This window comes from Wallemia mellicola (genome assembly GCF_000263375.1).
Source record: "Wallemia mellicola CBS 633.66 unplaced genomic scaffold WALSEscaffold_1, whole genome shotgun sequence".
Classification (NCBI taxonomy): Eukaryota; Fungi; Basidiomycota; class Wallemiomycetes; order Wallemiales; family Wallemiaceae; genus Wallemia; species Wallemia mellicola.
In genome coordinates, this window is record NW_006531958.1 from 227,104 (window position 1) to 238,743 (window position 11,640).

General features: G+C 38.6%; 8 protein-coding genes across 8 annotated transcripts; 4 read left to right on the forward strand and 4 right to left on the reverse strand.

Annotated features, from left to right (window-relative positions):
• Positions 1-19: 19 nt before the first annotated feature.
• On the forward strand, positions 20-5,039 carry WALSEDRAFT_30758 (sulphite reductase hemo protein, beta subunit; the record flags this gene model as incomplete). The annotated part of the gene is made up of 5 exons (XM_006955735.1): positions 20-1,563; positions 1,610-3,401; positions 3,448-3,772; positions 3,821-4,755; positions 4,802-5,039. Coding segments are annotated over 4 exons (4,303 nt in total), but the record flags the coding sequence as incomplete, so codon positions are not given.
• Positions 4,520-6,728, reverse strand: WALSEDRAFT_66837 (bud site selection-related protein). Its single transcript, XM_006955736.1, has 2 exons — positions 4,802-6,728; positions 4,520-4,755 (listed from the first exon to the last, which is right to left on the reverse strand). The coding sequence occupies exons 1-2, from the start codon at positions 4,994-4,996 to the stop codon at positions 4,564-4,566; spliced, it is 387 nt and encodes a 128-aa protein (XP_006955798.1). The 5' UTR covers positions 4,997-6,728; the 3' UTR covers positions 4,520-4,563.
• On the forward strand, positions 5,042-6,728 carry WALSEDRAFT_59029 (hypothetical protein). Its single transcript, XM_006955737.1, has 2 exons — positions 5,042-5,717; positions 5,763-6,728. The coding sequence occupies exons 1-2, from the start codon at positions 5,090-5,092 to the stop codon at positions 6,665-6,667; spliced, it is 1,533 nt and encodes a 510-aa protein (XP_006955799.1). The 5' UTR covers positions 5,042-5,089; the 3' UTR covers positions 6,668-6,728.
• WALSEDRAFT_59030 (hypothetical protein) lies at positions 6,690-7,158 on the reverse strand. Its single transcript, XM_006955738.1, has 3 exons — positions 6,981-7,158; positions 6,830-6,931; positions 6,690-6,780 (listed from the first exon to the last, which is right to left on the reverse strand). The coding sequence occupies exons 1-3, from the start codon at positions 7,080-7,082 to the stop codon at positions 6,763-6,765; spliced, it is 222 nt and encodes a 73-aa protein (XP_006955800.1). The 5' UTR covers positions 7,083-7,158; the 3' UTR covers positions 6,690-6,762.
• Positions 7,159-7,200: 42 nt separating this feature from the next.
• On the forward strand, positions 7,201-8,401 carry WALSEDRAFT_26701 (hypothetical protein; the record flags this gene model as incomplete). Its single annotated transcript, XM_006955739.1, has 2 exons — positions 7,201-7,851; positions 7,901-8,401. 2 exons carry the CDS (start codon positions 7,201-7,203, stop codon positions 8,399-8,401), a joined length of 1,152 nt encoding a protein of 383 aa, XP_006955801.1.
• A 79-nt stretch (positions 8,402-8,480) lies between these two features.
• WALSEDRAFT_61792 (hypothetical protein) lies at positions 8,481-9,248 on the reverse strand (the record flags this gene model as incomplete). The annotated part of the gene is made up of 4 exons (XM_006955740.1): positions 8,481-8,584; positions 8,637-8,800; positions 8,852-9,010; positions 9,058-9,248. 4 exons carry the CDS (start codon positions 9,246-9,248, stop codon positions 8,481-8,483), a joined length of 618 nt encoding a protein of 205 aa, XP_006955802.1.
• Positions 9,249-9,713: 465 nt separating this feature from the next.
• WALSEDRAFT_59031 (Trimethyllysine dioxygenase) lies at positions 9,714-11,183 on the reverse strand. The gene is made up of 3 exons (XM_006955741.1): positions 11,143-11,183; positions 10,633-11,098; positions 9,714-10,581 (listed from the first exon to the last, which is right to left on the reverse strand). The coding sequence occupies exons 1-3, from the start codon at positions 11,175-11,177 to the stop codon at positions 9,823-9,825; spliced, it is 1,260 nt and encodes a 419-aa protein (XP_006955803.1). The 5' UTR covers positions 11,178-11,183; the 3' UTR covers positions 9,714-9,822.
• A 75-nt stretch (positions 11,184-11,258) lies between these two features.
• On the forward strand, positions 11,259-11,634 carry WALSEDRAFT_10100 (RNA-binding domain-containing protein; the record flags this gene model as incomplete). Its single annotated transcript, XM_006955579.1, has 2 exons — positions 11,259-11,340; positions 11,384-11,634. Coding segments are annotated over 2 exons (333 nt in total), but the record flags the coding sequence as incomplete, so codon positions are not given.
• Between the last annotated feature and the right edge of the window lie 6 nt (positions 11,635-11,640).

Sequence of the window (11,640 nt, forward strand, 5' to 3'; positions counted from 1 at the left end):
TTACTTACACAGCATAAAGAATGTCCACCTTAACATCACAGGTGGTTGGCAGGATCGCTTACCTCAGTTCTAAGACTCTGGTATCTGTCTTGCCACCTTCTCACGAGCCATCTTCCTTTAGTCAGACATACGATGTTTTACAAAGTGACACTGGCCTCTTCAACCACCCAAACATTGCTACTTTGCACACTAGAGCTCAGCCGGTGGATACCGCCTTCAGACAGTCCCTCAACGGTGCAAATCCGGTCACAGTAACTGCAAAGGCTGACCCTACACTTATCAACGAGATCATCACCTTGACCCAGGACTTGAATAACGAACCTATCATTTTCAATTTGTCTATCGAACAAGCCGGCGACTTGTCAGACATCCTCACTCTTCGTTCATCTGGTCTTCCTATTATTTACTCCTCTACAGTCACTGAAGCACATGACCACGCCCTCATTGCTGCTAAATTGGCTGTTCAGCTCAATTCATCTGTTATCCACGTCTTTGAAGATTCTCCGATCGACGGATTCAGCGAAATTTCACAAGAAGATCTCAAGAATTTCCTTCAAAATGAGAAGGCAGCACAGAACGGCGTACATGCTAACGGTGTCGCTCATCTGCCTTCAAACAAGTCTGCTAAGCAACTCGATAAATTTGATGCTATCGCCCTTCAGGCACTCATTGCTACTCGTAGACCACAGCGCACATCCTTCTATACCGGTCCTTCAGATCCAAAGACTATCCTCATTATCTTCGGTTCCGCCTCAGCTGCCTTCCTTAACTTTGTTAACAAGGATTCTGAGTTCGGTGTTCTTGCTCTCAGCACTTACCGTCCTTTGGATTACCAACGCCTTCTTGATCTTATCCCAGCTTCAGTTGAGCGTGTCGCTGTTCTTGAACAAGTCACTAAGAAAGTTGATCAATTTGCACCGCTCTTCGTCGATGTTATCAGCGCGTTCAGCACTTCAGACAGAGAATTACCAAAGCTTCTCTCTGGCGTCATTGGATCAGTCAGCCAGGACAAGATTGGTTTGATAGCCGAGTCTGTTCTCACGAACCTCAGCAAAGATCAACCTGAACATGGAAAACTCTACGGCAAGCTCTCAGAAACCGCTCAAGCTAACTACGATGTTTACGTACCAAAACACGAAAAGTCGTACACTCAATTATTGGAACAAATTTTCGGTGAAAACTTGGCTGTCGTCAACTCTCCAGATCAAGTTCCATCAGAAGGTATTGATATCACCTCACCTGAATTTGCCTTTGGTTCTACAGTCGCTAACCTCAGCAAGAGGGAGACAGTTATCAATGCAATTTCAGAGTTGATTGCTTCCAAGAACAGCGTATCAGACGAGCTTCACGCAGCCTTCTCAAAATGGCTTCTTAAGAAAGATGACACGAAGACCAGCCAAGCTCTCGCCAACAAGGCAATTGAGATTCTCAAAAATGAGAAACCATCACATCCAAAGGTTCCATATATCTTGCAAAACACTGCTTTGCTTACTTCACAATCCCGCTGGATTATTGGTTCCGATGCTTGGTCACATGATGCAGGATTTTCAGGTCTTCACCACGGTGAGTTTTTAATTTCTTTCGATATCATTAAACTTATAATCTTTAGTTATCTCTTCTGGCAAGAATATCAATGTCCTCCTTATTGACTCATTGCCATACCACCAAAGGAACGCACAAGATCCATCTAAGCGTAAGAAGGATGTTGGTCTTTACGCAATGAACTACGGCGATGTTTACGTTGCTTCTGTTGCCGTTTACTCATCATACACCCAAGTTCTTCAAGCCCTCATTGAAGCTGACAAATATGATGGTCCATCTATCGTTCTTGCTTACTTGCCATACACATCAGAACAATCAACACCACTTGAGATGTTGAAGGACACTAAGGCCGCTGTTGATGTCGGATACTGGCCATTGTACCGTTGGAACCCAGCCAAGGAAACCAATGAAATCTTCTCCCTTGACTCAGAGCGTATTAAGTCAGATTTGAAAGACTTCCTTGATCGTCAAAACCATTTAGCAAACTATGTCCAAGCCAAGCCACAACTTGCACCACAACTCGTTGGCTCAGAAGGTCAAGGTTTGAAGGATGCTCAAAAGAGAAAGGCTCAGCAAGCTTTGGACTCACTTCTTGGAAATATGGATGGACCACCTCTCCTCATCTTGTTCGCTTCTGACGGTGGTAATGCTGAGAAATTAGCTAAACGTATTGGTGTCCGTGCCAAGCTTCGTGGTGTCGCAGCTAGAGCTCTGGCTATGGATGATTTCCCATTAGAAGACATCAAGCTTGAGAAGAACGTTGTCTTTGTCACCTCAACCGCTGGTCAAGGTGAACCACCACAAAATGGTAGAAACTTTTTCAAGACGACTGCCACTTTACTTGGTCAAGCTGATGCATCAAAGACTTTCAGTGATGTCAAGTTTAGTGTATTCGGTATGGGTGACTCTCACTACTGGCCAAGAGCTGAAGACGCACACTTCTACAACCGTCCAGGTAAAGATTTGGATGAACGCTTTGAGAAGCTTGGTGGTATCCGCTTCGCTGACCTTGGTTTAGGTGACGATCAAGACCCAGATGGACCACAAACTGGCTACAAGATCTGGGAACCAAAGCTTTGGAAAGCCTTAGGCGTTGATGATGTTGAGGTTACTGAGAAGGAACCTGAACCTGTCACCAATGAACACATAAAGATCGCATCAAACTACTTACGTGGTACGATTGAGCAAGGTCTTGCTGATGAGTCTACTGGTGCTATCGCTGAAGCTGATACTCAATTAACCAAATTCCACGGTACATACATGCAAGATGATCGTGATATTAGAGAGGACAGAAAGAATGAAGGTTTGGAACCAGCATACAGTTTCATGATTAGAGTTCGTATGCCAGCAGGTGTTTGTGATGGTCCACAATGGTTAGCATTTGACAGAATTGGTGATGAGTATGCCAACAAGTCAATGAAAATCACAACAAGACAAACATTCCAATTCCATGGTGTCATCAAGCGTAACTTGAAAGCAACTATGCAAGCAATTAACAAGACAACATTGGATACAATTGCCGCATGTGGTGATGTTAACAGAAATGTTCTCGCATCAACGAACCCAACATTTTCACACTTGCACGCAACTGTTCATGAAGTAGCCAAGGGATTAAGTGACCATCTTTTACCACAAACATCAGCATACCGTGAAATCTGGTTAGATGGTAAGAAGGTAGCAGGTGAATCTGTTGTTGATCATGAACCACTCTATGGTCCATACTACTTGCCAAGAAAGTTCAAGATTGCTGTTGCTATACCACCACACAATGATGTTGATGTTTTCGCCAATGATGTTGGTTTTATTGCTATCGTTAACGAGAAGACACGTCAACTTGATGGTTTCAACGTTTCCATTGGGTGGGTATTACATTATTTTTAATTACATTTTGCTTACTCTCTTTAGTGGTGGTATGGGTGTTACACACTCAAATAAGAAGACTTACCCACGTCTTGGTGATGTTATCGGTTTCGTTCCACCAAACAAGGTTAATGATGTTGCTGAAAAGATTATGTTGGTCCAACGTGATTATGGTAACCGCGAAAACCGTAAGAACGCTCGTCTGAAGTACACAATTGATAGATTGTCATTGACTGGATTCGTTGACAAGCTCCACGAATACCTCGGATACAAACTCGAAGAGACACGCCCATACAAGTTTGACTCTAACATTGACAAATATGGATGGGCTCAAGGTGAAGATGGCAAGTGGCACTTCACTATGTTTGTTGTAAGTGTAGTTTAACAGTGAAAGTAACTGGCTCACAATATTATAAAGGAAAATGGTCGTATCCAAGATGAAATCGATGGTATTCAATACAAGACTGGTTTACGTGAGGTGGCAAAGATCCACAAGGGTAAATTCCGTTTGACGGCAAACCAACACTTGATCATCTCTGATGTTGAGGAATCACAATTGGAAACCATCAAGAATCTTCTTCACAAGTACAAGTTAGATGTACTCACTTACACAGGATTGAGATTATCATCATCAGCTTGTGTTGCATTACCAACTTGTGGATTAGCAATGGCGGAATCAGAACGTTACTTACCAATGTTAGTTGGAAAGGTTGAAAAGATCATGGAAAAGAACGGATTAAGAAATGACATGATCGTTATGAGAATGTCTGGATGTCCAAATGGATGCTCTAGACCATGGATGGGTGAAATTGCATTCGTTGGTAGGGCACCAGGTACATACTTGATGTTATTGGGTGGTGCATCAGATGGTACTAGATTAGCAAAACCATTCAAGGAGTCAGTCACAGAGCCGGAGATTTTGGATATACTCAACCCATTGATCAAGAACTACGCATTGGAGAGATTAGAAAATGAATCATTCGGTGACTTTGTTATTAGACAAGGTGTTATCAAAGCTACGACCCATGGTACAAACTTCTACGATAACTCATGCCTTTAAATAAATTGAGAACGCTATATGGTATTTCTTACGGGGTTTTATTATTTTTCCACTATTGTTTGCATAAATAATCTATAGATACATACAATTTCATAAGTACATTAAGAGTCTATTTTTATAGCTTGTCCGTCGTTGTTCAAACTCCGTTGTGTCTTATCAACGCCTAAACCGACAGCAGCGTCAGCCTCTGCTTGAGTGTAAGCAGGTTCTTTGAGATCTTTTAGACGTCTCCTGTGTACTTTAGTCTTTGTATGTCCCTTGAGTGCAACGTCTGATTCAAAATACCTTGCACACTGTTGGACGATAAATTTTTAAACAAATAAGAAACTAGAAACTCACTTCAATACAGTAGTGTTGACCTAATCCAGGCAGAGTTTCATCTAAAGGTTGATTCTCAAGTTTTGCCTTGTTCTCAGGTAATAGATCTTCCAATTGAACCTGATCAAGATCCTTTGTACGAGCTCTAGTACGTGATGCTCTATGTATATCTCTCTTTGATGCACCTGTTCTACTCCTCCTTGATGGACCAGGCATTTCTACGAGCGTTTAAGTTAAAAGTTTATTTCTACTACGACCGTCAAGAATTGATAGAAAAAAGATAAAAAAAGTTTATATTTATTTATTAATATGAGTTACTTTCCTAAACCATTTAATAGTAAAGATTATAAACCACCAGATCAATTCACTGAACTAGCAAAATCTAAAGAAGAGAAGAATTATACAGAAGATGACGTAAACTTTAAAAGATATATATCAAATTTAAAGTTAGGAAATACTTGGGATTTAATAGCTGCAAAATATGGCAATATTGACGCAGAGGTGGACGACGAAGTTGATATCTTAACTGGTGAGATTATTTCAGATAGAGGTCACTTGAGGAATTTAGAAAGGATTACTTTCGGTGGTAGATCTAAAACTGATGGTGATGATGATCAAGACAACTCAGACGACAATAGTGAACATGAGAGAGAATTACTTGAACAACACCAACAATTAATGCAGAAACAACGTATGATTAAAGATAAAGAAGATTTAGAAGCATTCCTTATCGCTGATAAAGATTTACATGCTGATCATGAGGATTTATACAAAGATACCCGAAAACACTACTATGAAATGTCGAATAGAGTTGAACTATCAGACGATAACGATTGGCAGGATGATTCGGCTAGTCGTAGTGATGATCAAAGTGATGATTCGGTTGAGATACTCGAAAAGCGTACTTCATATGCTCCCAAATCGAGTAATTTCAAATGTACGTGTTGTCATCTATAACTATCAAGATGCTTATCTCTTACAGCACTTTCAAAATCCAGACCAAGATCTAGTGTTGAGTACAGCAAAGCTAGGAGGAGATCATCACTTGGCGTTCCGAATGTCGCAAATATATCTTCAGATGATGCAGAAGTCCTCTCAAACTCTTATAATGATAGCAGTGACTCTGAAGAACTCAGTAGAGTACTTGCGAAGCGTTATGAAGATGAAAGCGAGAATGAGAATAGCTTTGATAAATTTTGGACAGAGAAAGAGAAGAAATATAGTGAGTATGAGACAAAGGACTACAAAAGGGACAGATACGCACGTGATAAGCGTAGATATACACCAACAAGTTCGAGTTCGAGCTCAAGCTCAAGCTCCAATGGTAGCCCTACTATTGATAGAAGCATCAATAAGTCATTCGTTTCAGACATCAGTAAAGATGTAGTTGAATTGGGTGAGAGCAGTGACAGCAGCCTTGACAGTTACACCAGGGGTCGCAGAAGCTACCTCAAAAGCGACAGTGAGAGTGAAAGTGAGAAAGAGAATGAAGCGACAAAGAAAGCTGCTGTGAGATTCCGTTTGAAGGAGCAAAACAAAAGGATAATGGAGTATCAACAGAAGGAGATACTAAACTCAGCGAAGAAAACAACACAGTTTTCGTTGTCTCAGTCACAATATAGTTCGCCTACGACTTCACCTAAGCGAAAAAGCGCGCCATCACCTACTCGGATTCAACCAGCTGTTTATACTCCGTCCGGGAAGCTTCGTAGACCACCTTCAGAGGCAATGAGAACACAGAGCGAATACAGACCAAAGAGACCAACGACGAAGATAGGGTCTACTACTGACAAGTCAGGATTAACGCCAATGATGAAGAACATAATGATTAGTCGTGATAGATTTCCATCGCCGCCGAAAAGCAGTCGTAAGAGACTGTTTGATTAGGATACCAATACCCAAAAGACGTTTTTATTGACATATATATGTGTGTATATACAAATTAAGTAAAAATACAAAAATGCATTGAATATTATTAAGATTTACCATTTTCTTCCCATCTACGGGTCGTTACTTAGTTAGGAAAGATAAAAGAAAGCTGAAACTTACAGTTTTAGTGACGCAATTCTTGAAAGCCTCGAACTCTGATTGACAGGCACCCCTTGTAATGTCCTCATAGGATGACGCTACACACGTACCGTAAGCTTTCGCCTTTTAGATGGTAAATGAGATGTAAATGAAAGGAGAGTTTATAACCTACTACTGGTGCGCATGCAGCTGTCGCCTTACTCATAGCAGCTATTGGGCTAGAGTTAGTAGACCTAGGTTGAGTCGCTTTCTGTAAAGTCTTGCTTTGTAACATAAAGGTATAGCAAGTTTAGCGTCCTCAAGGGATTAATGAAATTAAAATTGATTTATTTCGAACACGAAAGTTTTCTGAAAGGAGTGACATTTGATTAGGCACTCCTTTAAGAAATACTATGACAGAATTTAATGAAGAAATAGAAAATAAGAAAATAGATAACGAAATAGACAATGAAATAGATAACGTTGGTAAAGCTAACACAGAGAGTTTATCTACACCGCAGTTGGACGAACAACAAGAGCTCTCTAATTCACCAATCTCAACTAGAAAGTCTTTAGACAATTTCGACGATGCAGAGGAAGACTTCATTAAAATGAATGATAAAACTGTCGATTCGAAAGTTGAGGACGTTACACCAGTTGAATCAGTAGAGGAGTTTGATAAAAGAATGTCACAAATTGGTTTACGTACACCACCAGATTCTAGTATTGCATCAGATATAGACGACTTAGATAATTCAGCTAGAGATAGACAGAAGATATTAGAAGAATTAGCGAATTTGAGATCTGAAAATGTTGCTTTAATGACAGAGAATGAAAAACTAAGTGAATCAAGGTCAATAACTCAACAAGAGCTAGATGATGAAAAGAAAGCGAGAGTCGATGCAGAGGAAATTATCGTACAACTCAGGACAAGAGTTGAAGAATCCAGAAATGGCGTCATGAAACTACAGCAACAACAACAAGAGCAAGATAAATCACGTAAAAGACAAGAAACTGAACAAAAGCGTTCATCATTCATATTAAACGAACCAGCAAACTTATCTGTGAGCTTTATTTTGTCTTCCTTTGCACTATTCATTAATCAATTAATAGAAACGCGCATCAATAAAATCACACAAAAGGCTATCATCAATGTCAGCAGACAATGCAAAGACGAACTTGAAAGATTTCCACTTACAACCACAACAAGCACCTTCAAGTAATAGAAGTTCACAAATTATTGATATGACCAATCTACAAATGGAGAACGCTAACTTATCAAATGAGTTACAAAGAATGAAAAAAGAAATAGATACCTTAAGGGAAGCTAAGCTATCCTCAGATAATGCTCTGAGAGCATTGAGGGAATTTATGGATAGCTCAGGAGAGGATAAACCAAAAGGATTGAAGTTACCCCCACTACCAACAGATGAGGACGTACCTACACCAACAACAGCTCATAAATCTTCTGGTTCTTGGTTTTTCGGTAGACAATCATCTGGCCATCAGCCAAGTAGTTCGAACGCTAGTTCCACACATGACCAAAATACAGATGGTGGATTTGATAAACCATCAACTCTTAGATCAATTTCAAGTTTCTTTGGTAAAACTTAGATGATATCAATCTAAAAGAAAATTTTTAATTGAAAAGCAAACGTTTTAGTGATTTCCTTGTTTATTTATGGTATAAATATTAGTTTTGCTGGTCTTCGATTTTGTGACTTCGTTTTCGCTCTTCATTCCTAATTGGTATTTTTACACCCTGTAAAGCTAGACTTTTTGCTAACTCCGATGAGGCTGATTGTTATTTAGCAAAAGAACTCATAAAAGAACGTTTCATTGAACTTACGAGCCATACCGGGGAATTTTTTAGCTGTAAATACCGTGAATGGGTTTGTAATAGCTTCAACTAAAACGGGTAGAGGATCTTTATGAGTCATATTAGGTAATAGGCATACCGTCGTCAATAAGAACTTCAACCGGTAAACACCTTCAGTTGTGAGTGTGAGATCGCTTGATTTGTAAGTATTGATGTATAATAGTGTGCGTTAAGATGTGACGTACCTGAAATAAAAGAAGCAACCATACCGGTTAGCGTCCTTCTTGCAATAATGTGCGCTAGAAGTCAAACTTCCTTGTAATATTTGTGATTGAGGTTTAGGTAAACTTCTATTACTATCATCTAAAACTACATGCAAAACCCAGAAAGGCGATCGAAGGGCGCTAAAGAGTATTAGAGACTGAATTAATGAGAATGATAAGAGACATACTCATCATCTATATTTCCAAATCTATCATATATTTCTAATTCAATTATCGCAGGTGGATCGACAGGTCTTTTCTCATTAAAGGAAGACATTCTTGCAACTTTTGGTTCTTGTAATAAGATTAACTTATATTCACGTGGTTCTTTTGATGAATCCAATAAATCATTTACCTTTATTGAATTATGCTTAGTCATTTTTTTAAACTCTATCCTGGTTTTCGTTTTAGAGTTTAGCTCAAGAGAAGTGATTTGAATTCGATCAGTTTGGAAACTCTAAATCTGATTTTTAATTTTCCATTTTTAAACGGCATGAACCTGAATTATGGCATATGGCAATTATAAGACATTGTTCTTGTCTTACCTTTTTCGTGATAAAAGAATAATCTTCTCAAAATTAATGTCGATCTTTTTTATGTGTACTCCGCATTTTATTTTAAATTAGCACCATAAGAATAAAGTTTAGTAAATTTCTTTATAATATCACATATTTTACGTCATTTATCCAAGTTTTAGACCTAATTTAATAAACGAATGAAAAGAATACAATGAAAAAGGGTAATAAAAAAACTACGTAATTTTATCACAAGATTTTTTAGCGTTATCTCCGTCTTTAACTCAGATTGACGTCAAAAACCTGCTAAATTTTGGTACCGTACCGCAATAGGCACTACAACCGCAGTGATTAGTTTGTATTTTTTTGATAAAAATTTATATACAACAAGCATTAACTTTTGATAGAATGTCATAGTTAATTTCAGAACTTAATCACTTAAAACAATGTTCCATGAGTGTTCCTCAAATTCTCGTCCAAAAATTTTTCCTTAAGGGTCAATAATCTACTTGCATAATCATCATGATTTATGTAAGCACCACAAAGTCTTCTTTTCCCTTTAAAGCTTGCCCTTCCATGTAAGACCCTCCAGTTATCAAACAAAACTACTCTACCGGCGGATAGTGGTGTCCAATATTCATTTGCACTATCAGTTATAATTTCACTCCAAAGTTTTAAACTTCTATAAAATTCTTCGATCATTTCTGGTTGAAGGTTTGTCATAACCGATCGATCATCATTATTGTACCTAATTTGCAACAAATCTTGTGTTAAGTTATCAAGATTAATAATTGGGTATCCAGATCTTTGCGATGGAAGCATGATAGCTTCTGGACTACCAACAGAATGAGCAGGGATAGGTGTATTAACTAGTGTATTAAAAGCGTTAATATCCTTTTCTTTTAATTGTTGAGCGCAGTAAAAGCCATCAACGAATAGACTTTCACCACCACCACTAGTTGCTGGTTGGAGGAGATGGAAGAGTTGTAAACCGATCGGATCAGTGAAGTAGGTTGTATCAGTGTGTGCACCTAATGCGATATCTGTATAAGCGGTATCACCATGTTTTAAATCTGCCGTAAAATCCCAAAATTTACCATAATGGGTTTCTCTAATGAAGGCAATACGAGATGTTAACTCTTCTGTTGCTTCTGCGGTAGGTGTTACACCATCAACAAAACCAATACCGTATTTTTCCTTAGTCGGGGTATTAGTAAGTAAGTTTATGAGATACCAGAATGTACTAACAATTTTAGACAACCAATTCAAGACACCTTTATCATCATTCATGACAAACTCATATGGTATAGTTGGTGGGTTGTTAGCGATTCTAGAGTCCCATAATACTTTTTCATTCTTCCTTAATTGAGTATCATCGACTAGTTTAGGATTGTAACTTGACTGATAGAGCCATTTCCAAGGATAAGAGCTTGGTTGCTCTGTACCGTCATTCCATTTGATGGACAAACCAGAAGGAGTCGATTCTATATTGATTGGTTTAATATTCGATGGTATGAGTGATGTATTCACCAGCCTTTGTTTCGTTATGCTATGAAACGAGTGAGGTGATCTGCAATGGTCCCTTAACCAAATATTATGAAAACTAGATGTTCTGCCACTCTCCCAATTTACTTTCACTTGCTTATCGTCGTATTCAACTTTTGGTGGTTCATTGGCAAATGAACGAATTTGTGTTGTAGAGAATCGTTTAGTACTAGTAAGATATTAGATTAATACCATAATAAAATAAAAACCCACTTTATATTTCTCAGACTTCTCAAATGCGTCATCATCGTTAGCGCTAAAGTTATAATCTCCTGTTCTTTCCGAATTGTCAAGATATAACGAAAATGAGTGGAGACTCTTTGAAGAACAAAGCAAAAAGAACGGTTTGGGTTAGTAACGTTGACTTCAGCGTCAATAAAGATGGTTTATTTGGTTCATTCTCTACATTTGGTGGGTATTCTGACAGAAATATGACCTAATTGACGTAATAAAGGTAACATTTTAGATATACAATTACCAGAGCCACAGGAAAAGTTTAGTAAGAACCCGCATAGAGGATTCGGTTTCATAGAGTACGATAACGCACAGGATGCGTCAAACGCAATTGACAATATGGATATGAACATTCTAGCTGGTAAAGTCATTAAATGCAACTATGCTAAGCCATTGAAAGCTGCCCAAATGGTCGGTCAAGGTAATAGAGCGATTTGGTCTACAGAAGAATGGATACAGGAATATGGCAAAGATTCA

What these genes read in the sequence shown, in the direction of transcription:
- WALSEDRAFT_59031 (XM_006955741.1), bottom strand. Translation starts at nt 11,177, where the DNA reads ATGATGACGCATTTGAGAAGTCTGAGAAATATAAA. An exon ending in AGAAGTCTGAGAAATATAAA is followed by an intron (nt 11,099 to 11,142) that starts GTGGGTTTTTAT and finishes ATATCTTACTAG; the next exon opens with TACTAAACGATTCTCTACAA. An exon ending in TGAATTGGTTGTCTAAAATT is followed by an intron (nt 10,582 to 10,632) that starts GTTAGTACATTC and finishes ACCCCGACTAAG; the next exon opens with GAAAAATACGGTATTGGTTT.
- WALSEDRAFT_59030 (XM_006955738.1), bottom strand. Translation starts at nt 7,082, where the DNA reads ATGTTACAAAGCAAGACTTTACAGAAAGCGACTCAACCTAGGTCTACT. An exon ending in CAGCTGCATGCGCACCAGTA is followed by an intron (nt 6,932 to 6,980) that starts GTAGGTTATAAA and finishes ACCATCTAAAAG; the next exon opens with GCGAAAGCTTACGGTACGTG.
- WALSEDRAFT_59029 (XM_006955737.1), top strand. Translation starts at nt 5,090, where the DNA reads ATGAGTTACTTTCCTAAACCATTTAATAGTAAAGATTATAAACCACCA. An exon ending in CAAATCGAGTAATTTCAAAT is followed by an intron (nt 5,718 to 5,762) that starts GTACGTGTTGTC and finishes TATCTCTTACAG; the next exon opens with CACTTTCAAAATCCAGACCA.
- WALSEDRAFT_66837 (XM_006955736.1), bottom strand. Translation starts at nt 4,996, where the DNA reads ATGCCTGGTCCATCAAGGAGGAGTAGAACAGGTGCATCAAAGAGAGAT. An exon ending in GTCAACACTACTGTATTGAA is followed by an intron (nt 4,756 to 4,801) that starts GTGAGTTTCTAG and finishes ATCGTCCAACAG; the next exon opens with TGTGCAAGGTATTTTGAATC.